The 22,313-nt window shown below is 42.3% G+C and overlaps 5 protein-coding genes across 5 annotated transcripts, besides 1 other annotated feature; 2 read left to right on the top strand and 3 right to left on the bottom strand.

Annotated features, from left to right (window-relative positions):
• Positions 1 to 8,529: 8,529 nt before the first annotated feature.
• On the top strand, positions 8,530 to 10,086 carry CLUP02_06672 (glycosyl hydrolase family 43; the record flags this gene model as incomplete). The annotated part of the gene is made up of 1 exon (XM_049285671.1): positions 8,530 to 10,086. The coding sequence occupies one exon, from the start codon at positions 8,530 to 8,532 to the stop codon at positions 10,084 to 10,086; it is 1,557 nt and encodes a 518-aa protein (XP_049142814.1).
• Positions 10,087 to 10,806: 720 nt separating this feature from the next.
• CLUP02_06673 (uncharacterized protein) lies at positions 10,807 to 12,266 on the bottom strand (the record flags this gene model as incomplete). The annotated part of the gene is made up of 5 exons (XM_049285672.1): positions 10,807 to 11,263; positions 11,378 to 11,556; positions 11,630 to 11,888; positions 11,927 to 12,076; positions 12,190 to 12,266. 5 exons carry the CDS (start codon positions 12,264 to 12,266, stop codon positions 10,807 to 10,809), a joined length of 1,122 nt encoding a protein of 373 aa, XP_049142815.1.
• An 888-nt stretch (positions 12,267 to 13,154) lies between these two features.
• CLUP02_06674 (nucleotide sugar dehydrogenase) lies at positions 13,155 to 15,448 on the bottom strand (the record flags this gene model as incomplete). Its single annotated transcript, XM_049285673.1, has 3 exons — positions 13,155 to 14,372; positions 14,457 to 14,905; positions 15,187 to 15,448. The coding sequence occupies 3 exons, from the start codon at positions 15,446 to 15,448 to the stop codon at positions 13,155 to 13,157; spliced, it is 1,929 nt and encodes a 642-aa protein (XP_049142816.1).
• Positions 15,449 to 16,238: 790 nt separating this feature from the next.
• On the bottom strand, positions 16,239 to 16,772 carry CLUP02_06675 (uncharacterized protein; the record flags this gene model as incomplete). The annotated part of the gene is made up of 1 exon (XM_049285674.1): positions 16,239 to 16,772. The coding sequence occupies one exon, from the start codon at positions 16,770 to 16,772 to the stop codon at positions 16,239 to 16,241; it is 534 nt and encodes a 177-aa protein (XP_049142817.1).
• A 733-nt stretch (positions 16,773 to 17,505) lies between these two features.
• CLUP02_06676 (uncharacterized protein) lies at positions 17,506 to 17,688 on the top strand (the record flags this gene model as incomplete). Its single annotated transcript, XM_049285675.1, has 1 exon — positions 17,506 to 17,688. The coding sequence occupies one exon, from the start codon at positions 17,506 to 17,508 to the stop codon at positions 17,686 to 17,688; it is 183 nt and encodes a 60-aa protein (XP_049142818.1).
• Positions 17,689 to 19,915: 2,227 nt separating this feature from the next.
• Positions 19,916 to 19,981: a sequence feature (Short protein (CLUP02_06677, UQC81191.1) was converted to a misc_feature.).
• The last annotated feature ends 2,332 nt before the right edge of the window (positions 19,982 to 22,313 follow it).

Below are 22,313 nucleotides of genomic sequence, written 5' to 3' on the forward strand. Positions count from 1 at the left end.
AGTTCTTAAAAAACGGGAGGTTTAGTACTTATTTTATTTTAAAATAGCCCTCTAGTTTACTAACCCTAAGAATAGTAGTTATTATTTTATAAAAAGTCGTAGCTAGTATGCGCGCTATTTTAATAACGATTAAGTTAAAAAGTATATTAATATCTTAATTATTTTATAATTAATAACCTAAGCCCTTATTAAAACTATTATAAATAGCGCTCCCTTTTTTATAAATATATTATCCTTTTTTATTATTAAAAAGCGCATTTTTAACTATAGTTTTAATAAGATATTACTAAGCTCTATTATATCGTTTATTAAATATATAATAATTAAAAAATATATAAAAACTATATCGGCTTTTATATAAAGGACTTCTTCCTTACGCACCCCTAGTCCTTTTTTATATTTATTATAATTATTTATAACTAACTTTTTATTATACTACCCGTTTTTATACCCTAAGTTATTAATTTAATAGTTATTCTAGCTCTTATGCCCCTCGTTACCCCTATTATTCTTAACTTCGTAAATTTCGAAGTATATAAAGCGTATTTCTTAACGTATATACTAACCCTCTTTTTTAATAATACTATACTCTTAGTAATTATATACTTTATAAACTAAAAATTGAAATAGTAAATATAAGCCCAGGTCTTATTTTTATATATATATACTTTATAAAATAAGGTTATTTTAAAAGTTCGGGTCTTTAAACTATAAAAGGTTTTTATTTTATTTATTTTAAGCCTCCGGGCCGCACTTTAAGTTCTGTTTATTATTTACTTTTAAGTATTAAGTTTTTCTAAGTATAGCTTAAATTAATTATTTTTAACTATTTTAGCTATTTATAATAGCTTTTTACGTATTATAAAGGTTAAAAAGTATACGAAAATATTCGAACTTAGTTTATAAAAGGTTTTTAATAAGTCTATTTATTAATATATTTTTTATTAATATATAAATAACCTCAAAGCTACCTCTAGTATGCTTTTATATTAGCTATATATTCTATATATTAATATAATAAAGTCGAGTAGCTATTCTTTCTCTTTTCCTTATAATAAGTTAAATTATTTACTAATTATTATAATTAACTAACTATACTTCTCTTAAGTTAAGGGTAATATTTTTAAAAAAGCGCTTTAGAACTATAGTCTCTTTTATAATTTCTTTAAAATAAAAAAGCTTAGCTTCGGTAATTAATATCGTAACTATTACTTAGTATACTAATTTCTATTAAATTAAGCTATTAAAAAGGAATATTATATATTCTTAAAATAATTATTATATTACCTTATTATTTACGAAGCTAGTATCTCTAGCTAAAAATAATAATTATATACTTAGTATATTATTATAATAAAGCGTAAGATATCTTATTATATAAAAATATTAGATATAGTAGTTAATTATTTTAATATAAGTTGCGCTTAGGTTAGTTAGGAACCGTAATAATTATAAATAAATAAAAGTAACGTCTAGTTTAATTATAATAACTATATAAAGTATATTCCTAACCTTTTTTTAATAACTTTTTATTTCTTTTTTTATTACTTACCCCTCGTTTAGTTTAAACTCTTTTTAAAAAAAAAGGGGTACCTAAATATAATAAATCTATAAAGTTAAAGCGCTTAGTAATTTACTTAATATATATATTATAAATAAAGTAAACCTTACGAGTAGTACGGTTTTATAAAATCCGTATTCCGAGGAAGTAATTAATTGGTCTATTCTTTTTAAAATTAATATATCTTTTTATATTATTAACGATCCCCTAAGCCGCTTTTTAGTTATTTTAATAATATAGAATAATAAAGTTATCAATATAAAATACTAATATTACCTTCTTATTTATAATTTAATAAATATAGATCTCCTCGTAGCTATATATTATATTTATATTATGAAATATAAAAATAAAAGTTTAGAACTAATGAATTAATAAGTTTTAGAGGCTATATAGAGCGTATTAAAGCTTATTTATTTTATTAATAACTTTATATCTCTCTAAGAGTTTAATAATTAGTAACTTTTTATTTTTAAAAAGCGCGTTAAGGAATGCGTTAATAATATTATATTAGTTTATTTTAAAATCGAATTAAGTAGTTATTATTATTATAAGCCTAAAGGCTTTTATAATAAGCGTTAAAACGTACGTATTTTATAAGGGGTTAAGTAGTTATATATCCCCCCTTATATATATACGTACTTTTATTTTACTAACCTCGTTATTAACGTCGTATTCATAAATATATACTTATTTTAATAAAAATAAAATCCCTTATTTAAAATTATAATTAACCTCTTTTTATATACTAATATCCTTTAGCTTTTTTATTTTTATATTTATAATATTTTTAAATAGCTTTTATAATTATAATAAGAGATATTTAATATTACTAAACTTCTTTAATAAGCTCTAGAAGTTAATTTTAATAAGTTATAGTTTTTAAACTCTTTTAGAGCGCTCTAAGTAACTCTTATAAACTACTCTTTTTATTATTTAATAAAATATTATATATCCTATATTACTTTCCTTTATAGTTTTTTACTAATTAAGTATAAAAATAAAAATAAAAAGTAGTCTTAGAAATAGTTATAATAATTACTATCTCTTATATTTAAATATAAAAGTATTATAAAAATACTATTATTAAAGCGTTATAGAGGTTTATGGGCCTAGTTTAAATATTTAGGACTTAATAAAGCTTTATTTAGTACTTAATAAAGTAGTTCTTATAATCTCTATTCTTATATAATAATAAAAGTTTATTATAAAGGTTTCTTATTAACGTCGACTTTAATATTAAGAATTATTTCTTTATAATTAGTACCTCGTTTATTATATATTTTAGTATTTTATTAAGAGCTATTAGGAATTAAAAGCTTAAAAACCTTTATAATATATATAAGTACTTATAAAAAAAATTATAAATTATATAGAGCTATTTATAACCTAGTTATTATATCCCTTTTTTACCCCTACCCCTAAGCTCGTATAAGGGGGTTATCTTAGGGGTTAATAATAATAATAAAACTATATTAGCCTTTTTAACCTTATTAACCGCACCCTAAAGTACGTTTATTAATTACTTAGTATTTTAAATAATTAAAAATTTAATAATAATACTATCCTTAACTATAAAATTATCTTAAGTATTAGTATTTTTAAAATCTAAATCTACTTCTTTAAGTACTCAAACTAACTTATTATTAATATTAAAAAGTTCTTATATTTTTTAAATTATTAAATTTACTTATTTACTTATAATAGCTTGTTCTTTATATATAGGATTATAAAAAACTTTTTTATTAAACTTAATATTTTTTATAATAAATACTTACTTAAGCGCGGGTACTTAGACTTTATATAAGTTATACGTTTTTAATATATATTTAATTAGGTATTTTATATACTTATAGGGAAGTATTTTAAACTCTTTTCAACGTATACCCCTCTTACGATCTTTATAAAAAGGGTATACTTAATAATTATATATATAAAGGCTATTAAGATATGGGGTAACCGGTTTAAAATCCCGTACTTAATAACCTATTTATTATTAGCGTTAATACTACTTTTACTAATTAATTTTTATTACAATAAGTAAATTTCTTTTATTAGCTTTTTATAAAGTAATATTATAAATAGAAATTACCGCTAGTACTATTTCGTTTTATAAATTTATAAAGAGGTTTATAAAAAGGCGTATTTTATAAGCTTTAGTAATTATAAATTAACTCACTTTTTTAATATTATTTACGGGTTTTTTTATATATAGAGGTAGAAGTTCTATTCTAATTCCTGGCTCGTTATATTACGTTTTATATACGTATTTAACGTTTATAATTAAGAAAGTAGTTTTATTATTATTTTTAAAAAAGTAGATTAGAGTCCCTTTTTAATAATAAATCGCTACCTCGAGGTTCTATAATATAAAAAGTACTTCTTTTTCTATTTTAGTCTCTAAAAAGAACTCCCTAAGTTACTTATTATATTTATTAAAAACTATAAGTATATATTATTATTTACTAAGAGAAAGTTTAAAATAAAAAAGATCTTAGTATATATAGTACTATAGCCGTGAGGCTTTTCTTAAGAATAGTCCTCTTAAAACTACTATTTTAATATTAAATAATATATATACTTCGTACTTAACTTATAATAAAGGTTTAATATATATACCTCGAGTCTTATATAATAATTAATAAAGAATATTAAGTTTAAAATAACTTATTTTAAAATACTAAAAGAGCGTATTATTAGACTTTTTATAAGTACGTTAATATAAGTAACGGAACTTTTTATAACTAATTAATAATATAATACTAACTAAGCTTTATAAAATATACTTAAAGTTTATAAAAAAAGGATAAGATTAAAAGAGCTTATATTTAAAAAAAACTAGATTATTTTTTTAAATAAGCTACTTTTTTATAGTACTTTTATAAAGCGTTCTTTATTATAAAATATGATCTAAACTATAATATTAAAATACGCTTCTATTTAATAAAGTTTTTAAAACTATATTAATATAAAATCCCTTAATATAAACGACGTTTTAAAGTTTTAAATCGTAAGTTCTTTTTTTTTTAAGTCTATTTAAAACGCCCTTTATAATATAAGTACTACGTATAATAATAAATAATATAATAGTTTTTAATTTAATATAGTCTTTATTACCTAATAGTACGTAACTCTTAAGTTTAAATAGGCTCTTATTATTAACTAAATATATTATTCTATAGCTATTTATTACCGTATTTTAAGAAAGGGGGTAAGTGCTACTTATAAGGGTATTAAGAATTACGTTTATTTCTAAGTCCTAACTTTTTATAAATATAATAACTACGTAGCCCTCGTTTTAGTTTATTAATAAGCTTATTATAAGTTAGTTAGAAATTTTTTTTAAAAACTTAGGTTTCTTAGGGTTTTATTATTCTTTAGCTAACTAGCTTTTTTAAGCTTATTATAAAGTAATTTTTATTTATTTAATTTAATAATAGCGAGGACTTTTTTTATATAGCTCCTTAGTATTTATATTAGTAATTTATTAATATTTCGGTTTATAAGTATTTATTTTAATTTTTAATACGCCGTAGGGCGTTATAAATATATATAATTATAAGAGTATATAACGTTACCCTTATTATTTATATTATTAACTAAGTTAGAGTATTTAATAAAAATAAAGTAAGCCCCTCTTTAATTTAAAAATCGTTTAGTATATACGTCTTAAATTACTAAGCTAAATATATACGTAATCTCTTTAAAGGTCCTTATATATATTTTAAAAGCTATCGATTTACTAAAGGTTTTATATATACGTTAATTTTATATAAAGTTAAGTTTAAATTTAATTATAATTAAGAAGTTAAGTACGGCGATCTCTTTACTAATTTTTAAAATATTATATATTTTAGCTCGGAAATAAGTAAATTACTACTCTTTATATTAATATTAGGGGTTAATTCTAATCCTTATTTTATTAAGGGCTTATTAATATTCCTCTCGAACCGTATTTCTTATTACTAGTTCGGGGGGCGCAAATTTCTATTTTAAATATTTAATAATTTACTATATATTAAACTTAGCGCCGTTTTTAATAGCTTTTTAAAATACGTATTCGTATAATATAGTATTAACTAATTTTATTAATTATTAAATAAGAACTTTAATATATATATTAATAATATTATATTTATAAACTATAAGTTGTTTATATTTAGTATCGAGCTCTTATTAGTTTTAAATATTCTTAAGTATATAGATCCTCTTTATAAGTATAGTATAAAAATAGATTTATTTATATAAAATAAGTAGTATAGCTAGTTTTATAAAAAGAAACCTAGCTTAGTTTTATAAGTTACTTATATTTAAAGAAGTTAAAAAGTTCGTACTAAGAATTATATTTAGAAACTATTAATAAAGGATTTTTTAGTTTTTTTAATCGTTCTTGAACATTTTATATAGTGGTTTTTTTCCGGCTTTATAGGTATAAAAGATCGACCTTAACGGGATTACGCTTTTAAGGGAAATTATATAATACGGTATACTTTTTAACTATATAATATACGCAATATACCCTAAGTACGCGCTTAACGTAATATAGTAATTTTAATATAAAAACCGCTATATAATTTAGGATAAGTAAGCTGCCCTACTACTTATTAATAATAAGCTAAGTAATATACTTACGTAATAGCGCCGGCTAAAAAGGTCGATAGTAGAGGTCGGCTATAATAGTTAGTTATAATAGTCGGCCGTAATAGTTAGAGGCGGCCCTTAATTATAGAGGTTCTAAACTTTAATAGCGACGTAGAGGTTTTTTAAAAAAGGGCTAAATAGGCTAATATTTATTACTCGTACTAGAGCTCGTAAAGATTTTTTTTATCCTCATCGCTTTGAATATTGCCTAAAGCTCTATTTAAACTAAATAAATTTATTAAATAAATTTACTAAATAAACTTATTAGTATATAAACTACTACTTAGATAGCTAGTTAGATAACTAGTTAAGAGGTTAGCTAGTTAAAATACTACTTTGATGAGAACCTACTTTCTTAGTATATAGTTAGTAATTAGTAAGTTAGAACTCTAAAAATACCTATTAATAAGTCTACCCCTCTCGGGCTAGGTACCCTCTTTAGCTAGCTCGACGCTATAGCTATTATAACTAATATAAGTATACCCGAGGATTAATAAAGTACTTTTTAATAATACGGAATTTAGTTAAGTAATAATATAAACGCTATAAATAGCTAGGCCGGTATAAATATTAAGATTTAATATATTAACGCTAGTTTAGAAATTATATTTTATGGAGCTAAAAATCCCTTTAATACGGGCTATATTATAAATATAAAGGAATATATAAGGGGCCCCCTAACCCTTAATAAAAAGGAGTATATAATATAAGATCTAGTTATTTACACGGGCTAGTACTAGGAGGTTTTATATATATTAGAGTAGGTATAGCTCGCCCTCTAAACGGCTAGAAGCGGGGGAAGGTTGGGAGCTGTTTTAATTAGTAATTAAGTATAGAGCGTAATATACTTAGTTTTCCCTAATACGTAATACACGGTACGGCCCCGGCAGATTGCTCCGTCTAGGGGCTCGAACATTTTATAACGAGCTTAATAAGCTTATAGTTCTTTTTTATTATAAGTCGTAACTAATTATTTAAATTTAAAAAGTAAAATAAGTATTATAAAGGGGTTAAAGAATATATTAAAATTTAGAGCGTCTAAGTTAACGTACTTTTAAACCCCGACGCCCTTATTTATAATATAAAATACGTTAAACTATTTAATTTAACTATTATAATTAGTTAATTTAGCTTAAATTAAAATAAGTATAAATAAGTTAATTATTTTAAAGAAATTATAAGAATTATATTAATAAGTACGTTATTATAATATAAGGTCTTAACTAAGAGCTAGGCTTATAATTATTACGAGTTATAGTACGTAATAATAAGTATATAAAGTATAATAAAAGTAGCTTAATTATTAAAATAAAAATAGATATAAAGAAAAGGTCTATATATACGATATCTAAGATAAATACGTAATTTAGCACGTGATGGGCACTTCGTGAGATATAATTACTATCCTTATTATGTGATAAAGTTAGTAATAGACCGTGAAGGAAAGAGGATAATTGCCATGGCGTTCCATCATGCCATTATAAAATTCGGAGGCTAGTAGCTTCTTAGTGATATATCCTTTTGATCCAGTAAATTGCCCAAGCATGATAGGTGAGGCTTGGGTCGGCTGCAAAATTGTACGTGGGCGCTGAGTTTCCGGTGGGAGTCGAACCAACAAAAAAAAAAAGTCCCGGCCACAAATTGTACCCTGATTTCGAATGGCTGGCAGGGTTGCTCAAGCGCAAAAAAGGGATAAGATCCAGAGCGATGAACACGTAAAGTCGTGGGAAAGAGGCAGGCCGTTGACTCTGAGTTCGACAATCTCGTCAATCACAAAGTCTCCGGCAAGCCCCAAGATGCCGCATCAGACGCGAGGATTCATCAATCCCACAACTCCGACGAGGCCGACTTCTGAACCAGGGCTACACCCAATCAGGCGACCACAATGATGGCCTACAGTCCAGCCACGGTGTTTAACCGCTCAGTGTAACGATGCGATACTCTCAAGGTATCTTGATTTTCGTTGATTCGTAAATCACATATAGGCGATGAAGGAGAGGCAGTCCCTCCACCGGAGATCCCACCGGTTGGCCCACCGGAGGTTCGCATTCTGCCGTCTAGGCCTGAGAGAAGCCTTTGTGATGGTAACATGTCTGCATTTTCTTGCGAATAATGTATCTTCCGGGTCGAGGGAATTTCATCATGGCGGTAAACGAGGTGGTGCAGATCTGGAGTTCCCTCAGGATTCAGCCACAGATTGACATCCGATTAAAAGGTTATCATAAGAGTGTCCCCATGATTATCTCGCATATAAACGATCAATTGAGCTGAAGAATACACGGCAAATCAGACGTTCTTGCAAAGAACAGTCTATGTCTTGTGTCATTATGCTCGTCTACTTCGTCTTCCTCCAGTACTTGGCCTGGGCTGCAGCCCAGATCAACTTCACCAACCCGATCATCTGGCAAGATCTCCCAGACATCGACCTAATCCGCCACGGCGACGCATACTACTATTCCGCCTCAACCTTTCAATTCTCACCCGGAGCAGTCATCCTACGCTCTTACGACCTCGTCAACTGGGAATACCTCTCCCACTCGGTACCAAGTCTGGAATTTGGCAACACAGAGGGCTTTGATCTCGTCTCCGGCCCTGGGCAGCGCTACAATCAGGGAATCTTTGCATCCTACTTCAACTACCGCAAGAGCACCGACACGTTCTACTGGGGAGGATGCATCGTGGGCGACTGGAAGACTTATGTCTACACCGCGCCCGCCGTGGAAGGCCCCTGGACACAGAGCTCCGTCATCGATATCTATCTCTACGACGCAGGCATGCTCATAGACGACGACGATACGATGTACGTAGCGCACGGCAACACCAACATCTCAGTTGCTCAGTTGAGCGATGATGGCCTACGTGTTGTCAGAAACGAGATCGTCTTCAATTCGACAGAGGAGCTCGGCTACATCGAAGGATCCCGTTTCTACAAGAGGAACGGCGCCTGGTACCTCTGGATCGTCAAGCCAGTCCCGGACCAAATCGTGCTCAAGTCTACAACTGGACCGTTCGGACCCTATGAGTGGAGATGGGTACTGCAAAGCAATGGAAATCCAGTTCCAGGCGCGGGCAACCCGCACCAAGGCGCTCTCGCTAGCACGCCCGACGACAAGTGGCATTACATCGCGCACCTCGAAGCGTACCCAGGAGGCCGCATTCCCGTCCTCGCACCCGTCCACTGGGACGACGACGGTTGGCCTCACGTGGATTTTGTGGATGGGCAGTGGTCGAGCTCCTATCCCTACCCTCTCCCAGAGCACCCAGTCAAGCCCATCACCGGCACAGACAAGTTCGAAACACTCGGTCCTCAATATCAATGGAACCATAATCCAGATAACTCGGCATGGGCTATCAACAACGGCCTCGAGCTCCATACGGCGACTGTCACGAACGACTTCTTCCGCGCTCGGAATACACTCACGCATCGTATCCTTGGGCCCCAGTCTACTCTCACTGTGGAACTCGATTACTCGCGGATGGCGGATGGCGATCGGGCGGGTGTTGTCCTCTTCCGCTACGCTGCCGCTTGGATTGGGATCATCAAGAGTGGAAACAGCACAAGGGTAGCGATGGTGAACAACATTCTGATGATTCCGGATGATGGATGGCATACTGTCAACAAGGGCGACGAGATTGCGAGTGTGGAGGTGAGTGGTGCTATAGTTTCGTTGCGCCTCGAGGTTGGCGTCAACTCGTTCTCTAACCAGGAAGGACGGTTTTCTTACAGCACTGATGGTGTCAACTTTGAGCCTCTCGGTGAGCCACACGAGGAGATTGACCGTGGCATCCTCCACTTCATGGGGTATCGGTATGGCGTCTTTAACTATGCCACACTTGCCCGAGGTGGCGCTGTCACTGTCAAGTCTCTTAGCATCCACGAGTAGTGAACTTTCTTCGAGCCTTCTGTCGCTTGGTGAGATGTCAACAAGTGTTCGCTCGAAACAGATTGGGATCTGGGGTTCTCGGTTTTGCGGACATTGTGCACTTCCCTATTATGATATTCTTGACAGGTTACCACCATTAATGATCAATCTTAAGCTGCCAGTATTAGAAACAACGAAGCACAACTTCTGAACGATCATCGCAATCATCTGAAATGCATATACCTGTCTCATTCCTCGCAAACTCAAAATGACTGGATTCCTGCCACCAAGCACAGGCACACAAGTTGAAAGAACATCGCCCTGAACAAACACATGCCAACACAGATCTTGTAAACATTCAGCCAGCCGGATGTGCCTACCTTGATGCCCCCGCATCCATGGGTGCTTTCGAGCGATCCGCGTCAGACATCTGACCGTCTGGCATACCTCTTACAATTCAGGTCTAGCCGTGCCGGACAGCCGGAAAGACATACGCGTCCGGAGGCGGAGAAGGGAGATCCATCGTCCGAGAACCAAAAACCCCCTTAAAAGCCCGCCGCGCCGTCCGATCCGGCCCCGCCTCCTGCGCCACCACCAGAAACCCCCCCTCCCGGCCGGAAGGCCCGCTACCGCGCGCGCGCGTATGAAAAAACGGATATTGCTGGGAGCTTGCATTTCATATGGAGTATTCATATGTACTCTGTACGGAAGAAACTCTCCCAAGTTAAGAAACGGCCCAGTCTAGAACTCCCGTTGTGGAACCGTTATGTCAACGGGGCAAAAGTCTAGGCCTCTCGTTCCTACGGTCCCCCGCTCCGCCAACGCGTCCTTCCCGCCATGGATGCATGGACGAACGGACCACTCAAATGGGTGAGAAAGTAGGATAAAGGTGCCGTTCAACAGAACCAGCCGCCTTCGTATAGCAACTATGAGTTTGGCAATTACTAGGCGCTTTCTAGAGTGTATCCCATACGAAATAATTGAGGAACGGAAAGCAGGAATAGTGATGATAGCAGCAACAGCAGCAGCAAGGGTAGTAGCAACAGAAACAGTAATAGTATGGATGGCAACGGTAAGAATAGTGATGCCAGAAATAGTGGCAGCAAGAGTAGCAGTGGCGATAGCAGTGAATAGTAATAGTAGAAATAGAACGAAGGTATTGAACGGTAAAGGATTGTACCACCGACTCGTTACTAAACTAGAATCTCAACTCTCAAAGGTTTGGGTCTCTCCAAACAATCCACATCGGCACTTGCTCGGTAGTCCCTCATACAATCCCAGAAAGAAAGCCCACCAAATGGTCAGATTTTACTCCATCACAGCATCAATGCCTCGTTCCAAAGGGTGGGCTGTCGTTACACCACGACGCACCAAACTCAGGGGCAAATCTGCAGGCAGAGAGCCAAGCTTTTCTCGGTCCGTTGATGGCGCCAAACGGTCAACCACGCCACCGGCAATCAACCCGTCACTCAATGAGCCGCATCCTCCCGTCTACAAAGCGACCATCGCGTCACAGAAAGAAAAAAAAAAAAAACGGGAGCCCAAGGTACTTGGACCCCCAAACATCTAAACACCATATTGCGATCTCTGGTCTCCCACCGGGTAGAGGGTCAACGTTTGATAGAAAGTATCCGTAGCGTATCCGTAGCGCAAAGGCAAGCCTGGGCGTAAAGTAGCCGTGTGAAACATTGATTGATAACAACGCTCCAAAGTTCGGTGCTTTCAACGCCTGGTAGATCCCGCCAATTGGGGGGGACGCGCTACACGGTCCCAGCGGAACGCCCATCTTATCCACCCGGCTGGCTGGGGGCTGTGGCATATCGCTGGGGGGAAAGAAGTTGCAAGGTAATCTATCACAAACGTCTCCGGAAGAGCCGCCGACGGGAATGTCGCAAGATCGTCATCCACAGATTCATTGAGCGCATATTGCAATTTGCAGGTCTTTCTCTCTCGGCTGCCCTCCCGGTCAATACGGTCAAATGACGATTGAGAGTAAAACGGAAGATCGGGTCTGGCAATTCGTAGAGCCTACCAATTCGTACCGCGTAAAAAGCCCCGCGTATGCGAGTCAATCATCAAGCTATGAGCGGATATCCCCCCAACGAACATATTACCCAAACCCACAACACAATCTCGTCAATCTGGGCGAAATTCCTCCTATATCTGCATTCGTCCTCCGTAAGGAGTACTCCAAGGGTCATTATGGTCTCACAACCGTCACGCTCAAAATCTAAACCGTTATCCCAGTGGAATACCCGAGGGGGAGGGGCCGAGGGGCTCGTTAATTCGAATAAAGTTATAGCGGAGGAACAAAGAACAAATGAACAACCCCAGTCCATCGCCCCCACCGAGGCACCAGGTAAATTGGACCAGGACCCCCGGGGAGCGAATGATCAATTTCTTCCCCGATTCCCCGATTGTCACTCGGAACCACCCAATTTCACCTTTACCGTTTGATTAGTTTAAAAACGGTGGATCGAGCCCGCCTGGGGACGCGCAAGCACCTGTGGCCCCCCGCGGTAAGCCAAATGGGTGGTGCTATTCGGCGGAGATTGTGCCGAGTCGGGACCGGGACATTGTTTATGTTGCAGGCATACCTTCCAGTTCTACGGATAGTGTTAGGTCCAAGATGTGAGGCTCAAGTTCAGTAAATTTGTTTGGACATCCGCAAGGGTCTCGGATATTGTTGGTAGCCATGTCACATATCAACGCAGAGTTGTCGTTTTGCGAATTGTGTAACTCATGGGTATATTTGATCCCATTATCAGCGATAGCTTCCCACCTCTGCCTCTAGGACAGTCAAAAGGTCAGAATTACAAAGTTGGCTAGACCCAAAGTTGTCCTCCAACAATGTGGAAGTGAAAGCGAAAAAAACCCAGAGGTTCAAAAAAAATCATGATCCTCGGGCATAAAAAAACGATACGCCGCCCATTGCCTTTGCCCACCGGAACGCCTTACTGTGCAGTTTTGAGGGTTTCTCGTCCAATGTACCTTTTCGTCGTTGTATATCCGAACGAAATGCAAAGCCTCATGTAGTCTTGCTCATCTACCACTTTCTTTGACTCGTCATTATTTCTGGGCACGCCATCTTAGATGACCAGTCCCTTACCGATGCCCTGGACCTGGAACCCAAGCTTCTCAAGGTCGGGAACGGAGACGACGTTACGCCCATCGAGCACAAGACGAGGGCGCTTCATGACCGACGCTGCCCACTCCCAGTCCACCGGGTCGCCCAAGTCTTCGTTGGCGGCATCGAAGTTGCAACCCTTGCAGCCTTCCTGACACTCAGCCTCGGCCTTCATGCGCTTCAATGGATCCGTCGGCGTGTTGGTGCTGGTGCGAGAAACAAATTTCTCAAGTTCGACAATGTCCATCTCGGACAGAGTATCCTTGATGAAAGCCTTGGCCTCTTCGCGGGACGCCTCGGGGCTGCTCCAGACAGACGAGCGACGAGCAGTAGTCTGGGCCTGCTTCGGGTACCGGAAATGGTACCAGGGGGTAAGAATACAGATCGCACTCGAGCCGTGGACGGTGTCTCTCCAGTTGGTGTGGACCTTGACACGCTCAACGACACGCTCGTCTGGAATAGACTGACGAACCTCCTCCATCACCTCGACAGGGTCACAGCCAGGGTCGAAGATTGCGATTTCGTTGGGCATCTCGTGAGCCAGCTCAGTGATGATGTGCACAGCAATACTGTTGCGGGTATCGTTGGTGTTCTCCTTGAAGGCAAATCCGAGGATGGCCACCTTCTTGCGGCGCAGGTTGCCGTTGAGAGCGCGGTGAACCTTCTGGGCAAAACGCTCACGCTGGTACTTGTTGATATCAAGGACACCCATCCAGTAGTCGGCGACGGTGTCCAAGTGGAGAGTACGGGCCATGTAGGCCAGGTTGAGGATATCCTTCTCGAAGCAAGAACCACCGAATCCAACACCTGCGTGGAGGAACTTCTTGCCCAAGCGAGTGTCCGCGCCGATACCCTGGCTAATCTCCTGCACGTCGGCACCGAGCTCCTCGCAGAGAGCACTGATGCTGTTGATGCTGCTGATACGCTGAGCAAGCATTGCGTTGGCTACCAGCTTGGTCAACTCGCTGGACCAAGTGTTGACGGTCAAAATTTTCTGCTCGGGAACCCAGGCGGCGTAAACGCTCTTGAGGGCGTTGGCAGCCCGAATGCCAGCAGGAGTGGTAGAGCTGCCGATCAGAATGCGGTCGGGGTGCATAAGGTCGCGCACTGCGGTTCCCTCGGCAAGGAACTCGGGGTTCGAGACAATCTCGAATTCGGCGTCGGGCTGGTACTGGGCCATCTATTCGGGTATTAGTTTCGATCTATTCCTGCTATGAAGACGGACTATGTTGTGGTTGATGTATTCTTGGGTTTAAGAACTTACAATTTCGCGAATCATGCGAGCAGTACCTGTAGGTACTGTGCTCTTCTCAACAATGACAGCACCATCCTTTGCATACTTGGCGACAGTCTCAGACGCTCCTTCTAGAGCGCTCAGATCGGCAGTGTAGCCGGCACCGAGTCCGTAGGTCTTAGTAGGCGTGTTGACGCAAATGAGAACAATGTCTGCTTCGCCGATGCATCGCTGGACGTCGGTTGTGAAGGTGAGGTTGGGCTTGCGAGGAGCAATCTTCACGGAGTTGCTGACTGAGGGGAGGAAGGCTGTCGCCTCATTGGTACCATCACGAGAGATGCGGACGATCTTGGGAAGTCCAGCCTCGTGGATAGGGAGATGGGGAGAGTTCCATGCGGCGATACGGTCGGCATTGAGGTCCACGACGTTCACGGTAAGGTCGGGGTTGTGCAGGGCGATCAAAGCCGCAGTAGGGCCACCTGCAGTGATTTGTTAGCTCCATCTTGGATCCTATCGAATACGAGGTCTGTATGAGTCCAATTTTGACGACCGTGCTTGCGTCAGATGTAATCAGTGACATTTACAGCATCCACCGATATTAAGTTCGTGACGCCTGCCAGCTAATTCGAATCTGGAGCTAATAAAGCAGTTCAAGCCTTGTAAAACATGGGCTGAACAAGGATGTAGGATGGACAAGAGTCATGGCCACGGCCACGGGGGAGAATTCGATGCCGATAGCCATCGCGACGATTTCACTTACCAACAAAACCAGCGCCAACGAAGCAAACGTTCTTGACGTTCAATGGCTCAAGGGGTTCCAGATCTGAGGCATCCAGCGATTCGTGATGCTTCAGCTCGGGGCTGCGAGGCCTAGAAGCGGGAGGGGAGGAGTTCGGCGTTCCGGTGCCAGAAGCAGCATCTGAGTGGCCTGCGCTGAGGGCCGGTGATTCGGAAACCATACTGCCGACGGTTGAGGATGAGTCTGTGGTGATGAGGGTTGTACGAGCAAAGCTTGCAGCCATCGATTGAATGCTCTGTTGACGAACAGAGCTAACGATAATGGACGAATGATAAAAGGGTTGACGTCCCTTTTTGTTCACTGTGATGAAGGCCTGGGGTATTTGCAGGGTACGCAAGGCCGGTGGGATGTCGACGGGTTCCGAAGAGAGAAATCAAAAATTGATCCAGTCGATACTCTTGATTAGAGAAACGTGGCTTGAGTTTGCGAAAAGCGAGCGAAAAACAAGTTGTCGTGGTAGTTGTTGATCTTGCTGGCAAGTCGGAGTGACGAGTGTGGCCCTTTTGAAGGCACACGGGTTGGGAGTTTGGGGTGGTGAATGGTGGACACTCTTAGGATCGGACGACGGCCGCGAGTTGTGTAAATTGATGGGTCTGAGAAGTGACTGATAATCGAAAATGGGGTTCTCAAAAGCCCAAAGCTGAATTCCCTTGCGTTGCTTGGCAAGTCAGTTTCTGCTTCCTTTTTCTGCGGTTTGTCTGGTGAATGAACAGCGAGACAAATCGAGTCGAGTCGTACTTTTGGAGCGAACAAGTACAAATTGGCGGGATCGGAAAGGTGGGTGCGGGTGACGGCGTAGACGTAGGACGAACGGCGTACGTGGGAGCGGAAGTGGGATTGGATAGGTGCACTAACGCTCAAACCGGCTTCACATGGGATTGGCGCCCGTTGTAAGAAGTGGCCGATGAAGTTCAGTGATGTGTCCCAGACAGGTGAATCGGGAAGAGAGGTAAGGGAGGTGAGGTGAAGTGAGGTGGGAAGAGCTCTTGGAGGAGGGGGTGATCTGGTGTAGTTTAATGTGAAAGAAGCTGGGCAGACGTGGAGCGAGCGGCAGGTTTATTCAAACCCGGAATTTCATCAATCTCCAACGAAAGTGAGGGCAAAGCGCACGAATACAGTAACAGTACCACAGTAATGGCTGAACGGACGATTTCAAGGGGGAAAATGCAGCAGGTAGGGCACAGGGGCTCTTTCTTGATATAACCTCCAGGGTCTTGGCTCTTTTTCTTGTTACTCCCCTCCTTCTTTTCCGTCGACGGTGCCGTCCGAGAGTTGTGGACTGTGGACTGTGGACTGTGGACTGTGGACCACGAAGCTGGACAGTCGGGATAGGGGATGGGTGATGGACGATGCGTGATGGGATGGGATGGGACGTGGTGCGTGGATAGGATGGGATGGGATGGGATGGAGTCTTGGAGATGGGCAATGCGGGACCTCAATGTGGATTGGATGGGAGCATGGCATGGAGAGAGAAAAAGATAGGCATGGCATGGGCATCGCATCCTTGTTCGCAGATGGCCAGAGGGAACCAGCGATTTCCCATCCATCCCGGTTGCCGTTGCTGCTCCTTCGTTGTTGCTCCTCTGCTCTGCTTCGCTGCCGCTTTCCTATCCGTACCGGTATTCGTGACAGCAAGCATACTACAAAGTAGGAGCAAGAACAGGGACCAGGAGGTACCAAAGACGAGGACACACCCAGGACTCTTGGAGCAGGAGCACAAAGTAGCGAGACCGGGACCGGGACCAGGCACTTAGCTTTCCTAGAATAGCGTAGTGAATGGACGTGTGTAGGCAAGGCAAGGTACTTGGGTCCGTCTGAGAGGTATTAAACGGTACGCACGGGGTATTGTCACGGAATTCTCTTTTCGCCTCTTAGTGAGCCTGACGTGTCCTGACTACCTTCCTTGTGAAGTCAATGTTCGGATAGCCTGTGGGTGAGATATTGGACGATTTTCGGCGGCAATGGGAGCAGAAAAGAAAGCAGAAGCCAGATGCAGCCGGAGGCGCACAAGGGAGTGAGTTAGTCTGTTGTTCGCTGTCGCTGACTCTTCGCCTTGGAGACTTCTTGGCCTTATCGTACGGCAACGTTTCCACCGCTTGAAGCTTGGCATTCGGTACGGCAGCCGTGTCGAATCCCAAGACTCCTTCGTCGTGCAGGTGAAGGTTGCAGCTACGGAGTTTTATTGCAACGTGAGGTACTGTGCATCCGTACGTACGCAATAGACAGCTTGATCAAATAGCAGCCCAGGCCTGGCCAGGGAGGAGAGAGAGCCAGCCGCGCATGGAAAGGTACGTCGTCCGTCACGGAGCGCTCCTATTGCCATGTTTGCTTTTCTGCAAGAAGGCGTCGTACCCACGCTGTACCATCCTCTGTACTCAGACGCAGACCCCGGATACTTGCGGCTGCTGCAGGCGTGGCGGGATGCCCCGGACAGTTGCAGGCTGGCAGCATCACGGACAATGAGATGGCGTGGAAGGGATGCGTGTCCTCCGTTTTGGAAAGTAGAGGGTGGCCGGCCTAAGTGTAGGACGAGCAACGGGAAGGTCTTGGCCCGGTCCCTGAACTCTCGATTCAGAAGGCTCCCCTGTCTGAGCCGTCTCTGGTTCTTTGGGATTCTGCTTTTGCAGTCTCAAGCCTTGATGGATGAGGCTTATTAATGGGTAGGAAACATTCGCTGATGGACCATTTCCAAGCCTTTGGCGTAGCATCTCTGCAGTGCCGATGCTCTTAAAGCTGCAGGCTTGCTGGCAAAGTGGTTTTGCGATGTCAGCGCAAGTTGCTTTGGCGAGCTGCGATGCTTGATATTGACTAATGACAAGACTTCCATTACGTGGTCCCACGGGAGGCACCGTACAGATGCTCAGGAAAGCGAACGGGGATGAAGTGAACAGAGGGAATGGGAGCCGAAACGGTTGGCTTCAAAGAGCCGTTTTTTTGGTCTTTTTTCCATCTTGTGTATCCCTTCAATGTTGCGAGGTACATCGGATCGGTACTAGTTTCTAGTGGTGAGATGAAGTACCTCAGTGGCTGGAATATCGGGGCTAAATGGTGAGCCGAGAGGAGCACTGGGGGCCCTCACAAATCTTAGTGATACTCCAGTACGTACGGATACTTGTAACTTCGAGAACAGTTGGAGATTGGAGAAGCACGGAAAATTGGGTTACAAGTATCTACGCATAGCCGTCCCTTCGCAAAGTGACTTAAGGCAAGCCGCAAGCGCAGATAAAAGGTGAAATTGAGTGGCCGTTACGGATACATCAGGAGGGGCCCCCGTAGTTGCTTGGCAGATGAGATACGTAGTGACGTCCTCTGGATGCCTTCCGCTCTTTTGCCTTTGGGTTCCGTCTGTTCTTCCCTTCTCTCAACTGAAAGCCTCAAATGACTAGACGTCAAGATAGGTAGCACTTTCCTACCACTCTGTCATTGCCATGTCATTGTCCGCGTGCTGACCGTCCGTTCCTACCATTCCTCTCTGTCCCTTGGGACTGCGGGAAACTCAGGAAGTCACTTCCCTTCCCTCCCAGATAAACCCCTGCCAAAAAGAGCACGGAACGACAGGAGGAGAGACTCACTACCGGGTCCCAAGTCCCAACTGCTGCACTAGCACGGCACCGCATGGCAGGCATGGCAAGCGTGGCAGGCATGCCAGCAGGGGACCTGAATTTGTCTTAGCCTCACTTGCCCGCAGGCCTGTCAGCTTTTGATTGAGCCTTGCAGTCTGTGACATCATCTCGAACTGGTACCTCAGCCCGAAGTTTCTGGGCCTTGTCGATTATGGAAGCTGCTCTTGCTGGTAATGTCTTTTTGTAGATACTGCGGTGCATTGCTACCCGAGCAGTTTCCACGTCCCATCTTGTTTTCGAGATGCGGGAAAGAAGCAGCAGGGCAGGGAGAGATTAGAGAAGAAAGTGCGGCAAGACAGGCAACGACAGGCAAGACAAGTCTAGAATCTTTGGATCATGTCGGAGGCAACTCCTTCAAGCTTAAAGCGCCTCCAAGACTCCAGCAGATTCACCCCCACTCTGTCAGGTCAGGTTTTGCCATGTCAATATCTGCTGCTTTCTTCTTCTCATCCCGTCTGCTTCACTTCCCGCCAACCTCCGAGATGGCGTGCGCTCGCATGTACATACATACTGGCGCTGCCGCCGCGGCGCTTCCACTGCCCTTGGTTCGGTTTGGTTAAATGCTGAGCAACAGGTGGTCACAACGTCCCTCTCAAGACTCCGTCGGGAAGTGCCAGCGCTCATCACTCCACTTTGTGCGCCTAACAGACTTGTTCCTGGAATTTCACCATTCTGCGAACCCGCATGGTTAATGAACAGACTCCACCCGCCTATCCAGAGTCAGCGGGGAGCGCTCTGCTACATACGCGATCAGAAGCCCATCCGAGGTGCTTGCTTTCCGCCCAGCCGGCGCGTCGCTTGTCTTTCAGACTATCATGGACGAGGTCTTTCGAAATACATGTATTCGGGAGATTACTGACCAATTCCGACTCAGTACTCCTTGCGCTCGAAAAGAGGGAGAAACCCTCCCATCAGCGATCGTCATCTGCCACAACTCCCCTGGCGCTGGCGGAACGCTCTGGAGAATTGGACTCCAACTGACGGCGGACGCTTGCTGCTCGTCGTTAGATACAGCGCACATCCACTCTACTACGCGACGGGTAAGGAAGACGACAGAGATACCCCCAATGGTGGCCCCATTTCGCAATGAACATGGGAATCTCCATCGCCTCAGAATTAAGGTAGGAGACTAGGATCGGTTTGACATACTCGCTGATCGCCATCGCCCGTTTGCTTTGTCGTTTTACCCATACAACCCTCCGAGGGGTCACCCCGACCCTATCAATCGGCTTCACAGCTCCCATGGGGGGAGTGCTGAGCCTCTCTCGCTCAGCCATTCTGCGTCCTCCGCCTGTACTATTTCCACCATCGACTCAGGTCACTCTCTGGTGCAAGCACGTCGGTGCAGCCTTTACGGACGGTATACTACGTAATGGACGAGCTGCAGGCTTTCGTATCCTGTAGGGGGTGCCCCAGCGCCCGAATGGAATTCGAAGCTGACAGCCGCCCGAGACACCACTTGCGAATCTTCCTCTGCCTTCTTTCTCCTCTCCACCCCTCCTCCTAACTCCCGCTCTCCTCCTTCATCGGAGTGGCGGAATTCAGGAGATGAGGACGGGGTTCATGGAGGGACCTTCATTACGGGAAAATCGCATCGGGTGACTGGCCACACAATACCGCCGAGACTGAGACTTGCTAGATCTTAGCGGTTTCTCAAGGTTGTTGCCTCACCTTCTCAACCGGTCGGTTTCCTTCCAATGACCATCTGTCAAAGACAACTTCGGGCCTGCACATCAACAGGGAGCATATGCAACCATCCAATAATCGCCATGGGACAGATATCTCGAGAGGCAAACCGTGAACAGAGGCTCGTTAAGCTCAAATGTCTCGCGCAAATGATTGCGGCGTGACCAAAATGCCATACCTCAAGGAGTGCACCAGAAAACTCGGCAATATGCACCATGCAGACCTGGAGCAGAAGGGAGACTAACAGACTTGGAGTCGTGATCTTCAGGCACAACCGGGCGGATGAGACACTTGCCCATCAGTGGCCGAGCCACTTCACTAGAGTAATTGCCGCGGGGGGGACCACCACACCTCAAAGGAAGCCTGCCGTTGGCTCGAGACTCTCGCTCTTGTCCCACAATGTGACGACGACAGAGACAATTGAATCCACAAAGAGATTGAGAGTCAGTCTAGACTCTACACTGGAAAGGCCTGAAGCCCATTCGCACGGTAATTGCAAGAAGCTTTATTGTACCTCACAATGTGCTTCTGCCAGCGAATGAGCGGCGGCCGGGTACGCAGGCGCCGACTGCCATTGTTCAAAAGGTTCAGACAGAGGTACCACGATAGCTACCAAGATGAAACCGATTCCCCAGCTTGACGTGCGTACGTCCGCGCCCAATCGGGGGTACAAAGTTCGAACTGTGTGGGTGGGCTTCCCAAATGCAAGGAACACATTAACATCCTATCCGTACTTGCGAGGAGATCCCCGTCAAGTCGATCAGTACGTTCTGCAGTGCCTGGTAAGTGCAGATTTCCTTCATGTCTCTGGTTACGACCCTCGGCGTCGATGCCTGCGAACAGTCATGTGTGTTGGCGATGGCTCGCTAGTACCCGACGAGCTCGCGGGGGACGATTCACGACGAAGCGGTCAGAGGCGCCAAGAAGATGATGGAGAAGCAAATCCACAGAAGTTCGTCTCTTGATGGCGGGCAGGCGAAGCTTATGGTACATCAAACAAGAATGGGTGTGAGCTGCAACATGCGGTGGAAGGGAGAGAGACACACCGTTACTAGCATGACAACAGGAGTCAGGACAAGTACTCCGTAGCACTGGCTCAATACGCTGGTCTGGGCAGGCAAAAGTCACTTGGCCCCCGGACATTAGTGCAGCGGACTGCCAAGTTGGCACCAAGAGCGGAGAGACGCAGGTTCCACCAGGTCCAGCATCATCCCCTGTCGGTGCTGACGACGACTCGTTGATTACAGGCTCGGCAAGGTGGATCGTGGGACGGCACAGAGGTTCGGATTCGAGAAGGCGAGGGAGAACTTGAGGGCTGATGGAGCCTTGTGTCTCGACTTGGGTCGATTGGGTTATGGCGTGGCATTCCGGAGTCGCACTGGAGAGCCCGGAGAGAAGGCGTTCCTTTCCTTTCGCGGATTTACCCTCAATCAGGCCTGGTATGGCGGCTCGCTGTCGTCGTCGACTCGTCGAATCTGTGCTCGTTGTCGGTTGATCGGTTCAGTCTCTCACCATTCTGGCCCTGTGCCCCCCCAACAACTTTTTTCTGATATTTTCCATCCCGATTCAACTAGAGCGCCAGTCGTCCTGGTCAGGCGCCTTTGCTAATTGAAATACCGTAGATACTATCGCCGTTCGAACTTGCGTTAGCCCGTGCCAACCCTGCTAGCGGTTTGGCAGAACCATAATACTACCTAATTTAGGCAAATACGGCCGCTACGTAATTTTAGTATAAGCTAACATCTTAGGTAATCGGACTAATAAGAGCTTGCCGTTAAG

This window comes from Colletotrichum lupini, chromosome 3 (genome assembly GCF_023278565.1).
Source record: "Colletotrichum lupini chromosome 3, complete sequence".
Classification (NCBI taxonomy): Eukaryota; Fungi; Ascomycota; class Sordariomycetes; order Glomerellales; family Glomerellaceae; genus Colletotrichum; species Colletotrichum lupini.